At 39.7% G+C, this 17,617-nt stretch overlaps 1 protein-coding gene across 2 annotated transcripts in view; it reads right to left on the bottom strand.

Annotated features, from left to right (window-relative positions):
* LOC137235762 (uncharacterized) overlaps window positions 1–17,617 on the bottom strand; it is a 133,601-nt gene that overhangs the window by 108,566 nt on the left and 7,418 nt on the right. For both annotated transcript variants that reach the window (XM_067758613.1, XM_067758614.1), the window contains exon 2: window positions 1,977–2,094. In XM_067758613.1, coding sequence (XP_067614714.1) covers window positions 1,977–2,094 — 118 coding nt within the window. The remainder of the gene's footprint in view (window positions 1–1,976; window positions 2,095–17,617) is intronic.

Raw genomic sequence — 17,617 nt, 5'->3', positions numbered from 1 at the left:
AAGATTTTAGGGTGTAAGACAGTCGGTAGCGTATTGCCGATGTCGGGATTAAATAGATTATATTGCACTGTGTGGTGGGTGATAAACGCGAGACGGCCTGCATTTCCGCTCTCGCGATCTCTTCTGTGGACGTTATGTCCAGAGCAGGTCCTCAGCAGATCTTGCTGTATGTTTGGTCTTTTGGATCGCTGCAATGTGCTTCATGAAATCAACTACATATCTCCGTGATCTTTCCAGTTAACCCATAACAGTTTAACTGCTGAATTTTGAAGTGCAACGGGGTTAACGTCGTCACTCTGGGGGTACGTCTGAGTTGAGGGAGGCCAGGGCGCAATTGCTGTTGTGGCCTTGGGACTAGACTTCCCTGGGTAAGCATTTGGGTACCCGATGTAGTTGGGTTTGCGGCCTAGCAGTATGGCGCGATAAAACCCGTCGGGGGATTGCCGTCGCTGAGACCAGAACATCTAAGAAAGTGGCATCGTCCAAGGCAGGAGCTGCATTGGACAAATGTTGCAACCATATATATTCTGTGCTGGCAAACGGTGCAAAAGGTGGTAGAGCCCAAAGAATTTGTTTCTATGACCTACTCGAGTGCTAGTGCCGGAAAGAGGGGGAGAAGAAGACGGGGGCGGGGGCTGATGATCGGCGTTGCTACCGACTCTACTACGGAGATTGTAGTTATGAGGAGGAGCGATGTTGTTGTTGTTGTAGCGATAGGGTTGCTCCCCGAAGGCTTTGGGGAGTGTTATCGATGTGATGGTCCTTTGCCGGATACAGGTCCGGTACGCTCCGGTACCACAGCACCATTAAGGTGCTAGCCCGATCATCTCGGGAATGATTTATGTGCCCACATTAAACATTCAGGCCATCTCCTCCCTCCCCACCCCCAAGTTCCATGAGGAGCTTGGGGTCGCCAGAGCCTCGCCTGTTAGTGAAACAGGATTCGCCGCGGATAGGCGAGGTTAACAATTGGGTTTGGAGAAGCTATATATTGCGATGGGAACCTGAAGGGTTGCGCTACACACCCCTTGAATCTGGTATTTTAGTCGCCTCTTACGACAGGCATACCTACCGCGGGTATATTCTGACCCCCTTACCCATCGGGGGAGGAGCGATCATATGAGCTGGTGGCGCCATGGGGCCGGAGCAGCAGTGGTTACTTGTTATGGCTTGCTGAGAAGCGGGGCAGGTAGAAGGAAGTGAACGCTGACTACGGGACTCCCTTGGGCGTAATCAGCAAGGAGCCAAATTTATAAAAGTTATGACGGATTCGGGTTTTGGGCTCTAGCCCAGAACATCCTGTCCGATGCAACCATCTCTTGCACGTGACACATTGACAAGAGTGTGCCCGTCCTAAAAAGATTATTTTCCGGCAAACGCAGCAAAACCATTTCTCTGCACCGGGGTCAGGTAGAGGTCCTGGATTGCGTTCGATACCCTCCCGGAGCAGGAGAATATTGCGCAGTCACGCTGCAAGGATCTGCTGGGAGGATGACAATTTGAGGGAGGGACGCAACAAATTAAATGGGGTTACACTGAATTGGTCGGGAAAAATCCGGAGTGGCTCCGGTTCGTAGAACCTGCTGCCTTGGGAAGCGAGATGGTTTGTAATTATTTTTTACATTGAAATCAAAGCACTTTCGCCAGCGATTCAAAAAAATTATAAGCTAGTGAGTAAGTACATAACCGTTTTTCAGAGTACTTCTAGTACTGTGAGCACATAGTTGTTTTCATTCACTTCTAAACCAAAAGAGATATAAAAAAACTGCATATGCAGAAATGTGGGCTCTATATAGTGATAATAAAATATGCAATAAAAAAAATTTTAAGAAAAACACATAACTGTTTTCGTTAGCGCAGCGACGATAAGCTTTTAAAATGGTTTTAAAATCTATGCATAGTACTATAAAATTGGCCCAGCTATATACATAGAGCTGACACTTAATTTATTTAAGTATATAAAACTTCATACTCACACGTGCTCTGTCGACTCTTTGCAAATATTGTATATCTGTTCGACACGAACCTGGCTTTCGGCCTTGTCCGGCCACCAAATATGATGATGTCAAAAAAATTAAAACTAACAAAGGGGAACTGAAAAAAAAAAATGAAATTAATTAAAAAACAAGTAAGGAAGGCTAAGTTCGGGTGTAACCGAATATTACATACTCAGCTGAGAGCTTTGGAGACAAAATAAAGTAAAATTACCATGTAGGAAAATGAACCTAGGGTAACCCTGGAATGTGTATGTATGACATGGGTATCAAACGAAAGGTGTTAATGATTGTTTAAAAGGGAGTGGGCCTTAGTTCTATAGGTGGACGCCTTTTCGAGATATCGCCATAAAGGTGGACCAGGGTAACCCAGAACATCATTTGTTGGGTACCGCTAATTTATTTATATATGTAATACCACGAACAGTATTCCTGCCCTGACTCCAAAGGCTTTTGATTTCGTCCTGCAGAACTTTTTTATTTTCTTCTACTTAATATTGTAGGTGTTATATTTTTCGTCAATAAACCAATCCAATTACCATGTTTCATCTTTTTATTCATATTTGGTATGGAATTATGGAATTTTTCGTAATTTTCGATATCGAAAAAGTGGGCGTGGCCATAGTCGTATTTCGGCCATTTCTATACCAAAATAAAGTGAGTTCAGATAAGTGCGTGGACTAAGTTTAGTAAAGATATATCGATTTTTGGTCAAGTTATCGTGTTAACGGCCGAGCGGAAGGGAAGGGCGGTCGACTATGTATAAAAACTGGGCGTGTCTTCAACCGATTTCCCCCATTTTCATAGAAAACAGTTATCGTCATGGAATCCATGCCAATACCAAATTTCAAAATGATTGGTAAATTTTTGTTCGACTTATGGCATAAAAGTATTCTAGACAAATTAAATGAAAAAGGGCGGAGCCACGCCCGTTTTGAAATTTTCTTTTAGTTTTGTATTTTGTTGCACCATATCATTACTGGAGTTGAATGTTGACATAATTTACTTATATACTCTAAAGATATTAAATTTTTTATTATAATTTGACTTTTAAAAATTTTTTTTTATAGTGGGCGTGTTCGAAATCCGATTTTGTTGATTTTTATTTGGCAAACATATAGTAATAGGGGTAGCGTTCCTGCTAAATTTCATCATTATACCTTTAACGACTGCCAAATTACAGCTTGCAAAATATTTAAATAACCTTCTTTAAAAAGTGGCCGGTGCTACGCCCAATGTCCAAAATTTTACTAATTTTCTATTCTGCTGTCATAAGGTCAATCCACCCACCAAGTTTCATCGCTCTATCCATCTTTGATAACGAATTATCGCACTTTTTCGGTTTTTCGAAATTTTCGATATCGAAAAAGTGGGCGTGGTTATAGTCCGATTTCATTCATTTTAAACAGCGATCTGAGATGAGTGCCCAGGAACCTACATACCAAATTTCATCAAGATACCTCAAAATTTACTCAAGTTATCGTGTTCACGGAGAGACAGACGGACGGACGGACGGGCGGACGGACATGGCTAAATGGATTTCTTTTTTCGCCCAGGTCATTTTGATATATAGAAGTCTATATCTATCTAGATTAGTTTATGCCGGTACGGGGTACCGTTATGCGAACAAAATTAATATACTCTGTGAGCTCTGCTCAGTTGAGTATAACAAGTAAAGGTGTCTAAGTTCGGGTGTAACCGAACATTATATAATCAGCGTGAGCTTCAATTGTACATTTCATTTCAGATAAATAACTTTTCTACATAACACGTGGCTCCGCCCGTTTAAAAAAATATCTCCCCATTTCCTCGTATAATAAAACTTGATAAGTGAAATATCATTGATTCAAAACTATTTTTTGCTAAGTTATAGCTTATTATTCTAGTCTACGACTCTTTTAAGCTTATTTTATATCTAAGTTGCCGTAATCTTTAACCGATCCCGTCCATTTTTACTAGACATATTTTCTGCTATAAGGAAAATACGTGTACACAATTTTGTTACGATATGTTAATTTTTCTTCGAGTTATGGCTCCCGAAACAGAAAATGGCTTAGTCATAAAAGGGGCGCTACTACGCCCATTTTTTTAAATTTGAAGTTTTTCCTATTGATTGTTATAAATACACTTGGGAAATGAAATACCATTATATAAAGTTCTTTTCCAAAATATATAACTTATTTTATTCGTCCACGATCCTTTTAAAAATATTTTATATGAAAGTGGGCGTGGTCTTTAAAAGATTTCGTTAATTTTTTTTCAAATAATTCCTTATAGTAAAGGCAACCTCTCTGCCGAATTTTGTTATGATAGGTTTAATGATTTTTGATTTATGATTAATAATATTTGTAAAATTGATTTTATCACAAGTGGACGCTGCCACGCCCAATTGAAAAAATTTTTCCAAATTTTTATCAAGAGTCTTAATATCAGTCCCATTTCAAATTTCAACATTCTAGGTGTATTATTTACTAAATTATCAGGTTTTTTGTGTTTTCCAAAATTTTATATATGTATATAAAAAGTGGGCGTGGTAATCATTCGATTTCGCTCATTTTCAATACATATTCTGAGTCCAGATAAACTAGTGTGTCAAATTTGGTGAAGGTATCTCAATATTTACTCAAGTTATCGTGCTATCGGACGGACGGACGGACGGAGAGTTTGCCGGCACCAGTTCTGCATAGCTTTCGGGATCAATCTGTGATCCCGTCAAGGTCATTTCGGGATCAATTAGGGACTCTTTAAGGATCATATCTGGATGGTTTCAGGGATTCGTTCGGGATTATTTCGGGATAATTTGCGGATCCTTTCGGGATCATTTCACTATTCCGGGATCATTTGGCATCTTCACACAAGTACCTACCTATTTTTATACTCATCGTGCTTTGCACATCGAGAAAGATATAGACTTCCATATATCAAAATCATCTGTATCGAAAAAAAATTTGATTGAGCCATCACGAAATGACCCCGACGGGATTCCGTAAACCGTCAAGAAAGTATTACCAAAGGGTCCCTAAATGAACCCGAAAAAGTCCCGAAAAGACCCGGACGGATCCCGAAAACTATCCAGAAATGATTCCGTAAGAGTCCAAAATGATCCCGAAAAGACCCTGACTAGTACCTGGACGGATCACGTAAATCATCCAGAAATTATACCGGAAGAGTCCCCAAAAGATCCCGGAATAGTCCCGAAATGATCCCACATGTATCCCAAAAACTATCCAGAAATGATAGCGAAGAAGTCCCAAAATGACCCTACGGGATCACGGACGGATCGCGAAAATCAACCAGAAATTATCCCGGAAGGATCCCCAAATGATCCCGAAATAGTCCCGAAAAAGTCCCGAAATGACCCTGACGGGATCCCAAAAATCGTCCAGAAATGATACCAGAAGTATCCCCAGATGATCCCGAAAAAGACCCGAAATAACTCCGACGGGATTCCGGACACATCCCGAAAGTCGTCCAGAAATTATAGCGGAAGAGTCCCCAATGATCCCAGATGATCCCGAAATAACTCTCACGTGGTCCAGAAATGCTCTCGGAGGGATACCGAAAATGACCCGAAATAACCCCGACGGGATCTCAGATGTATCCCTAAAACTATCCAGAAATGATCGCGAAAAAGTCCCGAAATGCCCCTGACGGGATCCCGGACGGATCGCGAAAATCATCCAGAAATGATGCCGGACGGGTCCAAAAATAGTTCCAAAAAAGCCCCGAAACTACCCTATCGGAATCCCGAAAACCATCCGGAAATGATCTGGGTAGGATCCCGAAATGATCCCGAAATAGTCCCGAAAAAATACCGCAATGACCCTGGCGAGATCTCGAAAGTTTTCCGGAAATGATACCGGAAGGATCCCCAGAGGATCCCGAAAAAGTCCCGAAATAACTCCGACGGGTTCCCGGACGCATCCCGAAAATATTTCAGAAATTATACCGAAGGGGTTCCAAAATTATCCCGAAATAGTCCCGTAAAGGTCCCGAAATAATGCCGACGGGACGCCGGACGGATCCTGAAAACCATCCAGAAATAATCCTGTAAAAGTTCCGAAATGACCCTGACATAGTCCAGAAAAAGTCCCGAAATTACCCCGACTGGATGCCGGGCGGATCCCCTAAACTACCCAGAAATGATCTCGGAAGGGTCCCAAAAAGATACCGAAAAAGTTCCGATATGACCCCGACGGGATCCCGGAGGGCTCCCGAAAACCATTCAGAATTGATCTCTGAAGGGTACGCAACTGATCCCGAAATAGTCCATAAATATTCACAAATTACCCCGACGGGATTCAGGAGGGATTCCGAACCCCATCCAGAAATGATGTCGGAAGAGTCCCCAAATGATACCGAAATAGTCCCGAAATGATCCCCAAATGATCACGGAATAATCCCGAAAAACTCCCAAAATAACACCGACGGGATGCCGGGCGTACCCCGAAAACTGTACAGAAATTATCCCGGAACAATCCGGAAATAGTCCCGAAAAGACCACGACGGGATCCCGCCCGGATACCGAAAACCATTCAGAAATTATCCCGGAAGGGTCTCGATATGACCCTGACGGGACTACAAATATGGTGAAGGTAATTAATTATAAAAGCACGTTAATAAGGCAGCAGGCGCGTTGAAGAGTTACAAACAAACATACAGGTAAAGCTAACAAAAACAATTGAAGGAGGGGGGATGCCGGGAGGAGAAGGAGAGCACCTCTGATCGTTTTTCCAAAATTGTTTAGATCACGAACTGTATGGGCCAGATACCAAAAATTATTGATTTAGGAGAAAATTTACATGGAGTTATACCAATTTACAGATTGTGCACCAGAGGGGATCACGAGGGGGGGGTGTCACTGCGCACTTTGTAAGCTCTCGACTTATTTGACCCATTGAGTTTGTAATATTGGTGAAGGTCAGTATACGTAAAGTTATAACGTGTAAAAATTGTTAAAAAGTAATTATTCGAAGGGGTCGAAAAAGATTTCGCCAGTAGACTATTGTCTCTGTCCTAAATCCGTGTAGCCATTCTGGTGTGATTCAGTTACAAAGACGAAAAAATACAATAATTAAATCATAACTGTTCCTGGGGGGCGGGGACTTCCCGCCCCCCCCCCCCTTTTCAAAAAAATATAGCTAGTAGATCCTTCTAGACTATTGGCTACATGTGTGGAAATTTCATCCAAATCTGTCTGTTCGTGCGTTATTGAGTCCACAAAAACAAAAGTCTGGACAAACATCCAAACATACAAACATCCAAACTTTCATATTTATAATATACATTAGATTAGACTAGATTAGATTAGATATTAGATATATAGCACCGATCTCCACGATTTTTTCAGATAACAATATATGCTATATATGTGAGCATTTGGTGAAATTTGAAGCTTCTAACTGGTAAAATGGGGCTGAAATTGCGAATAGTTTCTTATCTGAAAAATCGGTTGTATGAGATATATACTATATATACAACCGATCACTATCATTTATTCACACAGCAGCATTTGTTGAAATTTGAAGCCTCTAGCTCTTAAAATGGGGCAGTAATTACGAAAAGTTTCCTATCTGAACAATCGGTTGTGGGAGATATTTGCTATATATACGACCGATCTCATCCATTTTTATAAGCTTTTATTTACTTTCACTTTTGTTGTCTGTAATGGAATCTTGCAAGTTAAATTTGATACACTTCCCGGTGTCCGATTGAGCTGAAATTTTGCACACATGTATAACTCCGATGACAATGCAATTTTACTTTGTTAGAATTCGATAAATTAATCGATAACACAGTTATCGGTAAAGATTTGTATTTACTTTGGCATAACAGCCTAAGGCCCATACAAACCCGCCGGTACCTATCCGTGCATTGTGATATTTGGACGTGGTGAATCACGCGTGTCACGCGTGGTGAATCTCAACGCTTGCGAAAAGCGGTGACACAACCCCCTGTTGTATTTCTGTGTATAACCAACATAGCTGAATTTTTAAGGCTGTTTAACCCTGTAATCTTTTCGGTAATTTATTTTGCTTTTGGAAAAATTACCTATTTGAAAAAAGCTGGCTGAAAAATATTGGCATAACAGCTTAAGTTAAATCAAGAATGGAAAATCTTTGGAAAATTTTAGCAGATGTGGCAATTTCGCACGTCCGTTGAACGAAATATTGACAATCTGCTGATCATCGCTAAGAAATTAGCGACATTCCATCAACTAAGCAGCACTTTAGCAATACTACTGTTATTATTTGGCCGCTCAAACACACAAATATTAATTGTGCATTAAATCTAAAATATACAAATACACCATAATAATTTACACGGCCAAAGCCATAATAATTCACACGGGTCATCAATTCTTTCTCTGATTCAAAATCTGAACTACCAGCGCTACCGTCAACAGCTCAGTGTCATCATTGCCAGTAGCGCCAATAACACCAAACTCGTGCCTGACACACAAAAGTCGTTTCACTCAATAGCGCAAGTAAAATGTACTACGCACTCACTACTAAGAAGCGTCAAAAATTCGCTTGGAGTAATTTCGTCAATGAGCTACCATTGAGCTGGCACCGCATTGCCGCTGGCGCCATGCAATTTACATCACTAAAATTGTGCGAATGCCCAGGCTCATGACTTTGTTAATCCAGATGGTGAAAACAAACACTCAAAGGAATGCAACCTTGCAAACAACAGCCGTTATTTACAAAGTGTAAAAATTCTGTGATACAACGAACGCTAACGCGGTTAGGCTCTTATCGGTAAGCGTTGCATACTTTTCTGCGCACTTGATTTTGTTTTACAGATTTTTGGCGATGGAATTTTAGCTAAGCGAAAGTTGGAATATTAGCCGTTTTTTATACACGCGTATAGGTTTACGTTTGCGCGTGAAAAAAAACGCCTGTCCTCGCTTAAATAATGCTTACGAGACCCATCTAGCGGCAGTGGTTAAACAACTAGCTACAGCGTGTACCGAAAAGCGAAGACACGACCCTCTGTTGTATGCCTGTGTATAACATATATCTAAATCAGTTGCGATGAATTGTGGACACACATAGAATACATAGAATTAGTGTAGGGGGTGAAACAAAAACACATATTTCAGTTACATCTGCGTATAATGCGTATTGAAATTTATTAGTACACATTTTATGCGCAGCAATTTTGCTTCGTATTTCAATGACAAATTTCACACGAAAACAAACCAAACACGAGAATAGTTCGTGAGAGACCGTTTTAGCTTGTATCCATATGCATCATAGCTTATACTTACACAATAATTTTTGTATGTCAACGAATAGATCAGGCTAGCTGCGCTTGGTTGTTTTATACGTACTCATACTCAAATTGCTGCGGATATATTAGAGTATCAAAAAAGTTACCTGATGCCGATCTCTGCCACAGAGAAAATTTGTTGGTTATGAATGTGGATTTTTTCTGATTTATTATTAGTATTTATGACCCAATGCCAAGGTGAGCACGTGCCGAGGGCTTAATGATATGAGGGTGTATAAAAATTTCATATCGCTAACGTTGCGCCTCAGGGTACCAGGGCGAACCCTGTTGTACTGAAGCCCTTATCCCTCTACAATGGACCTCTGGGGGGATGGGCCGTTTTTGTCCTACACTCGTGGGAACAAAATGAACAAAAAGAAAGAAACTATTACACAAAGAAAACGACGTTTAGAGAAGCGGAAATTTAAGCGGCAGGAGAAGATTGCTAATGAAAGCGATGCCCACAAGCGGCAACGCTTAGAAAAGATAAGTTTAGCAGTCGGAAAGCATAGAGAAAATGAGTCACCAGAACAACGCACAAATAGGCAAGATACGGATAGAATACGTCATCAAGAGGGAAGGAAAAATGAATTACAAGAAGAACACTTGGTCAGACTCGAAAGGAACACAATTAACAGGCAAGTACGTCAGTTAACGCAAACGGGAGAGGAACGCATGGTAAAAAATTTTCAACGTGGTAGCGTTGAATGCTTTAATAACTCGATAAATACATTTTGCGATACAGTGTGTAATATTTGCACGAAGAGATGTTATCCCCAACAAGTGACCAAATATAAAATTAGTGCCACATCTCCTTCTTATCTTCCACGAGAATTGCGCGAGAAGAAGGAATTGTTACTGTGTTGCCGATGTAAAAATCACGTAAGTAAAAGCAACACGTCCGTATCTCCTTCTAGGGCATACTGGAACAGCATGGAACCTGAGCATATTCCAGAAGTTATACTACGATTGTCGCAAACTGAAAAGTGCCTTATTTCTCGAATAATACCGTTTTTAAAAATTATAAAGCTTGACGGCTTATTTGGACAATATGGATTTCGTGGCCAGGCAGTTCTTTTTGCTCAAGATCTTTTCGAGGTTACCGAAAAACTTCCACATATGTTGCCTAGATCTGTGAATAAATGTGGAATTGTTATTGTTACAGAGCATTTGGAGAATTTTAATATTACTCGTGAGTTCTCAGTTTCTCGCGATAATGTGTTCGAGGCTCTGACATGGTTGGTGGCTAATAATCCCTTGTACAAAGATGTCCTTATAGACAACAACGCAAACCTATCGACCGACGATCTGATTTTAGTTTTCGAAAACGCTTGTTCTACATCGCAAACTGTTTTTCAAAGCGCGGTCCCTAGCAATAAGGACTTTGTACAAATTAATGACGTTTCTCGTATATTACAGGCATCATGGCATCAAGGAAAAGTTGAAGTTTTTACATCGGGATATGCTGGCCTGCAATGCTGTGCTATGGCAATGAGTAATATTATAAGAGTATCCATTACTCCACCTCAGCAGTGGAGCAAAAATACTCTTGATCAAAACATGGTAGAAGGAGATTCACTGTATGTCAAACTGCGATTATTAAATGTTGAAAATCCTGCAGGTATCCAAATCCAAGAAGACGGTTATTTAGAAATAAGGCATTTCAATTTAGTTAAAGCTAAATTGGAAATATTTGGCCGTGCCTTTGCTTTAGAATATGAGAGTGACAGTTCTTTGTTCGGCAGTTTACGAGATTCGATTAATCGCAACAATATTGGTCTGCCTTTAAAAGATGCTATGTGCAGGCTATTATTGACACATAAAACAGGTATATTTATAGCTGCCGGAAAATCATTTGGGATTATTTGTTATGATCGAAAGTTCTATTTAACTGATTCTCATTCGTGTGGCTCAAAAGGGGCTAGAGCTAATGATGGGAAAGCATGCGTGATTGAATGCACAACAGTCGATGAGTTAGTTCGTTTATGTAAACGAGCTACTACATCGAAGAATGTCCCATACACTTTGACATATGTTGCAGTGACAACTATACCCATCATCAGTCCAAATCACGCACCGATAAGCACGCCGCATTTACCAAAATTAACAACTAATGAAAATATATCCAATAGCACCGCAATCAACGATGCGTATCTACCTGTACAAATTTCTTTCATGGGTCCGATTGATTGTCATGAACCGGAAGTTGAAGATGAGCTCGAAGTATCTGGTAATATCAATAAAATCGTACGCAAAACGAAAGACAACATTGTTAACGTAAACCACGAACGGAAAGCAGAAGAATTATCTTGGTTTTACCTATTCCCCTACGGTGTCAATGGATTAAATGAAGAGACGAGGCAAGTTCTAATATCTCCTCTTGATTACTATCAGTACCGCATTCTTAGCGATGATACTCGATTTCAGAGGTATGATTATTTGTTCTACGCCTTATCAATGTTTAAATTTTATAGAATCAAATCTACGATTGCTGCTTGTGGAAAAAAAATTCAAGGACATAATGGTATGGTTGAGGATGTACATTTATATTTAAAAAAATTGAGAGGCTCTGCTTCTTACTGGCGAGCAGCACTGAATGATCTCGTAGCACAAATCAGGTGTCTTGGACCACCGACGTATTTTCTAACTTTCAGCTGCAACGATTTGAATTGGATTGACATGAGAAAGACACTTTTGATTGCTGACGGGAGACCAAATGAAGATCCTACCGGCCTTAACATATTGGAAGTACAAAAATTGATTGAATCATATCCAGTTATTGTAAGCCGGCATTTTATGGTAAGAGTTCATGCACTTTTAACGTTTTTAACATATTCTCACGAGGTATTCGGCGGCCAAATGAAAGATTTCTGGTGGCGCATTGAATATCAGAATCGCGGGAGCCCACATTTACATATGGTAATATGGATCGAAAATTACCCATCTTTTGAAACTGAAGAAGGCATTCGTCTCCTTGACCAAGTTGTATCCTGCCAATTGCCACCAGAAAATACTGATCTTTATGAATTGGTTAAAAAAAATCAAATTCACCGTCATACCCATACCTGTCAAAAGAACAACACCAATACTTGCCGGTTCGGATTTCCCCGACAAGAATCCGATGAAACTCGGATAATTGATCAAACTTCTGATGAATACCTCCGGAATGGTGGTAGAATTTGTATTCTAAGGCGACGCCTGGAGGATAGATGGGTTAATAATTATAATCCAACTTTCCTAAAGGTTTGGAATGGGAATATAGATTTGCAACCATGTGGCTCAAATGAAGCAATAGCATATTATGTTGCGAAATATATCTCTAAATCTGAACCAAATGCATTAGATTCAAGTCTGGCCCAGGCAGTGCGAAACATACAACGTGAAGAAAGTGACATATCCCGAAAACTCTTTAAGGTTTGTATGCGAATTATGCAAGAGCGACAAATCTCTGCTTGTGAGTCCGCATTTAGACTGTGTCATCTAAATCTACGCGATAGCTCAAGGAAATGTATTTTCTTAAACACTCGTAAGCCGGAAGTCAGATACCGAGTATTAAAATTTGATGACGACGGACAAGCAACGGGATATTGCAATAATATCTTTGACAGGTACGAAATACGTCCACACGAACACCCAGAATTCGACTTTATTAAGATGAGTTTGCTAGAATTCGCAATGTTATTTGAGCCTTATTACATAAAAAAAACCTACAACGTGAACAACGATGAATCCGTAGATGATCACCAATCTCAAGAAAAGACCACCAGAAGACGACTTATCACATTGCCCGATAATAGTAAACTTGTAGTTCGAAATATTCCAGCCATAGTACGAGTTCCATACTTTGTAGCAGCGACAGACCCCGAGAGCTATTATTATAGTCTTTTGCTACAATACATGCCGTATCGTAATGAATGTGAGCTACTGGAAGAATACGACTCCGCTCAGGAAGCATTCCTGGCAAAAGAAGAATTCCTCCGCCAAACCAACGAGCGTATGCAACTTTTTAGAGAACGAGACCGACAGCTAGAAAACGCGTTTAACCAAGTTCACGCATTTCACATTCTCGGTGAAGAAAATCTACAACCTAATGACGAACCCATTGATGAAATCGAAGCCCCTGAAAAATGTATGGCTGATGATGAGTTCAGTACGTGTTGCAGAGCTATGAATGGTGATCAGGCAGAAGTATTTCGGTTTGTGACACGAAATATTCAAGAGCAGATTCATGGAGACGACAACAGACTAAGGCTCTTCATTACAGGGAACGCGGGAACTGGTAAAACATTTTTGTTTAAATTGCTGAAAAATCAAGCCAACCGTTGCCATGCCAAGACTGTCGTTAAAGTGTGCGCTCTAACAGGAGTCGCAGCGCGTTTGATTGGAGGCTCTACACTTCATACTGCACTAAAGTTACCTGTGCAAAAAGATGGAAAAATATCCCAAATGCCTATGCTGACGGGAAACTTTCTCAGATTAATGCGGTTGCAGTGGAAAGATATACAATTTATATTTATTGACGAAATATCAATGGTGCCGTATGAGATGCTTTGCATGATCGAATCCAGATTAAAACAGCTTAAGAATAGTGAAGAAATGTTCGGTGGTCTTAATGTGCTCTTGTTCGGCGATCTAATGCAACTACCTCCGGTACGAGGAAACCAAGTATTCGATCAACCAGGAAGAATGGTTCCAGCGACACATTTATGGCGCCTGTTCTCTTTAATAGAGCTAAAAGAGAACATGAGACAAAAGGGTTGCGATAAGTTTGTGAATATATTGAACTCTTTGAGATTAGGTGAGATGACTACTGAACACTTTTCTGATCTTATGCAGAAATTACTTGTAAATAGCTCTGGAGAGTTCTCCATTGAAAACGCTCTACGAATTTACCCAACGAATCAGCAAGTCAATAAACACAATGCAGCCGTTCTCGAACATTTTAGGAAGAAAAATATAGAAATATTTAAAATAACAGCCCAAGATCAATTAATTGATGGAACAAAAAACAATGATCAGATTGATGTTAATAATATAATACACTCAGACATTAACAAAACAGGAGGTCTTCCAAAAGAACTAGAAATATTTGTTGGTGCTAAAGTTATGTTGAGGTGTAACGTTGACGTTGCTAAGGGACTTGTAAATGGAGCAATAGGTCACATTACTGAAATTATGTGGCCATATTACAGACGTGCTCAACTGTACCATAACGATATACCATCGGTTCGCGTAGACTTTGGTAACGATGGCGTTCATATAATACAGCCTAAATCAGTTCAATTTCCTTCTAAATTTAATCACGGCACAGCTGAAAGAAGAATGCTCCCGATTGTCTTGTCGTGGGCTTCAACTGTGCACAAAATGCAGGGAACTACTGTAGATCATGCTGTTATTTATCTAGGCTGCAAATTATTTGCTGCTGGTCAAGCTTATGTGGCTTTAAGCCGAGCTAGGTCTTTATCAGGTATTCGAATCGAAGAACTCGACTGTTCAAAGTTGACTTCGAAGAAACCCTGTAATGTTGATGCATTAAAAGAAATGGATAGAATGAGAAACGTTACAAGTAACTAAGTAAAGTTTACATAACTTATTTAAACAATATTTTACCCTACTAAAAATTAAAAAAAAAATTCATATTTAAATTAAATTTAAGAAAAAGGCTTTTCTAAGAACAAGCTTCTATTACTTGTTAATAAAACGAACTAAAAAGTAAAAAATAAAATTAAAGAAAAAAAAACTTTTTTAAAAATAAGCTTTTATTATGGTTAATAAAATTAACTAAAAAGTAAACAATAAATTGACTCTAAAGAAATATAACACTTTATAAGTTCATTGTAAGCTTAAACGATAATTAGGCTTTTTCGTGAAAAATTCTATATTGTACATAATTATATTTTTTTAACATTAAAACTTTACACCTAAATTATTAAAGCTTACAGTTTATATCACAGTCCTAATTGTTCTAATAAAAGCGTGTTACATTGCGATAGCCAGAAAATGAGATCCTAAATGTTCTTAATTATACCATCAAAATTTAACACGTTTTTTATTAGAACAATTTGGACTGTGTTATAAACTGTAAGCTTTAATAATTTAGGTGTAAAGTTTTAATGTTAAAAAAATATAATTATGTACAATATAGAATTTTTTTGTCGCAGACGAAAAAGCCTAATTATCGTTTAAGCTTACAATGAACTTATAAAGTGTTATATTTCTTTAGAGTCAATTTATTGTTTACTTTTTAGTTAATTTTGTTAACCATAATAAAAGCTTATTTTTAAAAAAGTTTTTTTTCTTTAATTTTTTCAGATAACAATATGTGTAATATACGAAAGCATATGGTGAAGTTTGAAGCTTCAATCTGATAAATTGAGGAAGATATGACAAAAATCCTCTTTTTCTGAAAAATTGGTTGTATGGAGGATATATGCTATTGTGGTCCGATCAGGCCGGTTCCAACAAATGTCTAATCGGACACCTAAATACACCCGCTCACCAAATTTTATTAAGATATCTCAAAAATTGAGGGACTAGTTTGCACACAAACAGACAGACGGACAAGCGAACAGACGGACAGACGGACATGGCTAAAACAACTCAGCTCTTCATCTTAATTGTTTCGGTATACCTAGTGGTGGGTCTATCTATTTTCTTTTAAGAACTTACAATTTTAGTATTCGTGCCGAAATTAATATACTATTTCATTTTCATGAAAGGTCTAAAAAGATAGTGAGGTTCGACCCAAAGGAGAGCGCGAGCGTGAACGCAATATCAGCTTGCCTCCTTGCGACACCGAAGTATTTAAGGGCGATTGCCTATCTTGTCCAACTTTCCAGGACATGTTCACGGCCATATATATCAACGAGAGTCCGCTTAATGCCGAGAGGTTGTATTACCTCATTCAAAAGACTGAGGGGGAAGCAAAGGAAATTGTTCTAGAGTACCAACTCACAAACGACGTTTTCACCACAGCATGGAAGAATTTAACTGACAGGTATCCTGACTAAAGTATCCTGATCAACACCCAACTAAAGATTTTATTTAGTTTAAAAAAATTTTGAGTGAGTGTGGTAACTCGACGCAACGCGAGATCAATAATTGTATCGCGTACCTTAAAACGCTCAGATCGACATCTCAAACTGGGATGCCATCATTACTTACCTATGCTCGACCAAGCTGCCAGAAAGTACCTTAGCTCTCTGGGAACAGACAGTCGCCAATAAGACAAAAGTCTCCAAGTGGAAAGAAATGGACAAATTCTTCCCATAGATTCCAGGCACTGGAAACTGTTTCAGGAATTACCGGTAGCGATACTAGTAAAGCCCCTAAACAGCAGAACGGTAGACAGCCTACCGATTCTTCGCTCGCGCCGAAAGCTTGGCGCCTTTCAAAGAAGCGTGGCCAAGCGCGCGTGCAGTATGTGCAAGTCCAACGAGCCCAAACTCATAAGCTGTCCGATATCAGATTACACTTTATTAAAAGTAACAACACTTGTATCAAGTGCCTCTCGTCGGGACATACTGTGTCTAAGTGTACTAGCTCATATAACTACAGCACTTGCCACCTACGACATCACATGCTCCTACATATTCAGGCAATTGCATCAACACCTACGGGTAGGTCAAAAGGATCATACCCCAATGACAACATCCCAAGCACTTCGGCCGAAGCAATGCAGAGGCGTGATGCGGCAAATAAGCACAACAACAATGTCAATAATGTCACATCATGTTTCTCAGCTTCCAATATAAAATACGGAAGCCTTACTAGGTACAGCACACGAAAACGTATTTTACAATAATACAAATTTTTCGGCGCGTGCCTTAAATGATTCTGGGCCCGAATGCACCTTTATTACAGAAAGGCTCAAAGGCCGTATCAACTTGCCGCCTACTAGGCTGTCACTGGTATCACTAATCAGGTATCCGCGAAAGTGAAACCTCCCAACCTGTCAGGCAAATCCAGCCGCATTACAAGCTTTCCCTAAAATCATATTAGCGGACAAACGGTTCTTTATTAACGAATCAGTCGACCTTATTTTAGACGTATTTGGCTGGATCTGCTTCTCTACGAAGGCCATCCATGTGGAACGGAACTAACTTCGTCGGGGCAGCTCGGGCGCTAAGAGCAGAATTTAAGGCATTATTAACGGATGCCCGCCTCAAGATCCTAGCTCTTTACACCCACCAAGAAATAGCGTGGTTTTTTATCCCTTCTGCGGCTGCTCACATGGGGGGGGGGGGGGGGGGGGGGCTGTGGGAAGCAGGAGTCAAAATTTTCACAAAACATTTCACGAAAATGTCTCAAAACTCCAAATAAAAATTCGAGGACTTTGCCACGCTATT

Source organism: Eurosta solidaginis, unplaced genomic scaffold (genome assembly GCF_040869045.1).
Source record: "Eurosta solidaginis isolate ZX-2024a unplaced genomic scaffold, ASM4086904v1 ctg00001065.1, whole genome shotgun sequence".
In the NCBI taxonomy this organism is placed as follows: domain Eukaryota; kingdom Metazoa; phylum Arthropoda; class Insecta; order Diptera; family Tephritidae; genus Eurosta; species Eurosta solidaginis.
Note: the sequence above shows the minus strand (reverse complement) of the source record. Positions and strands in the feature narration are given on the sequence as shown.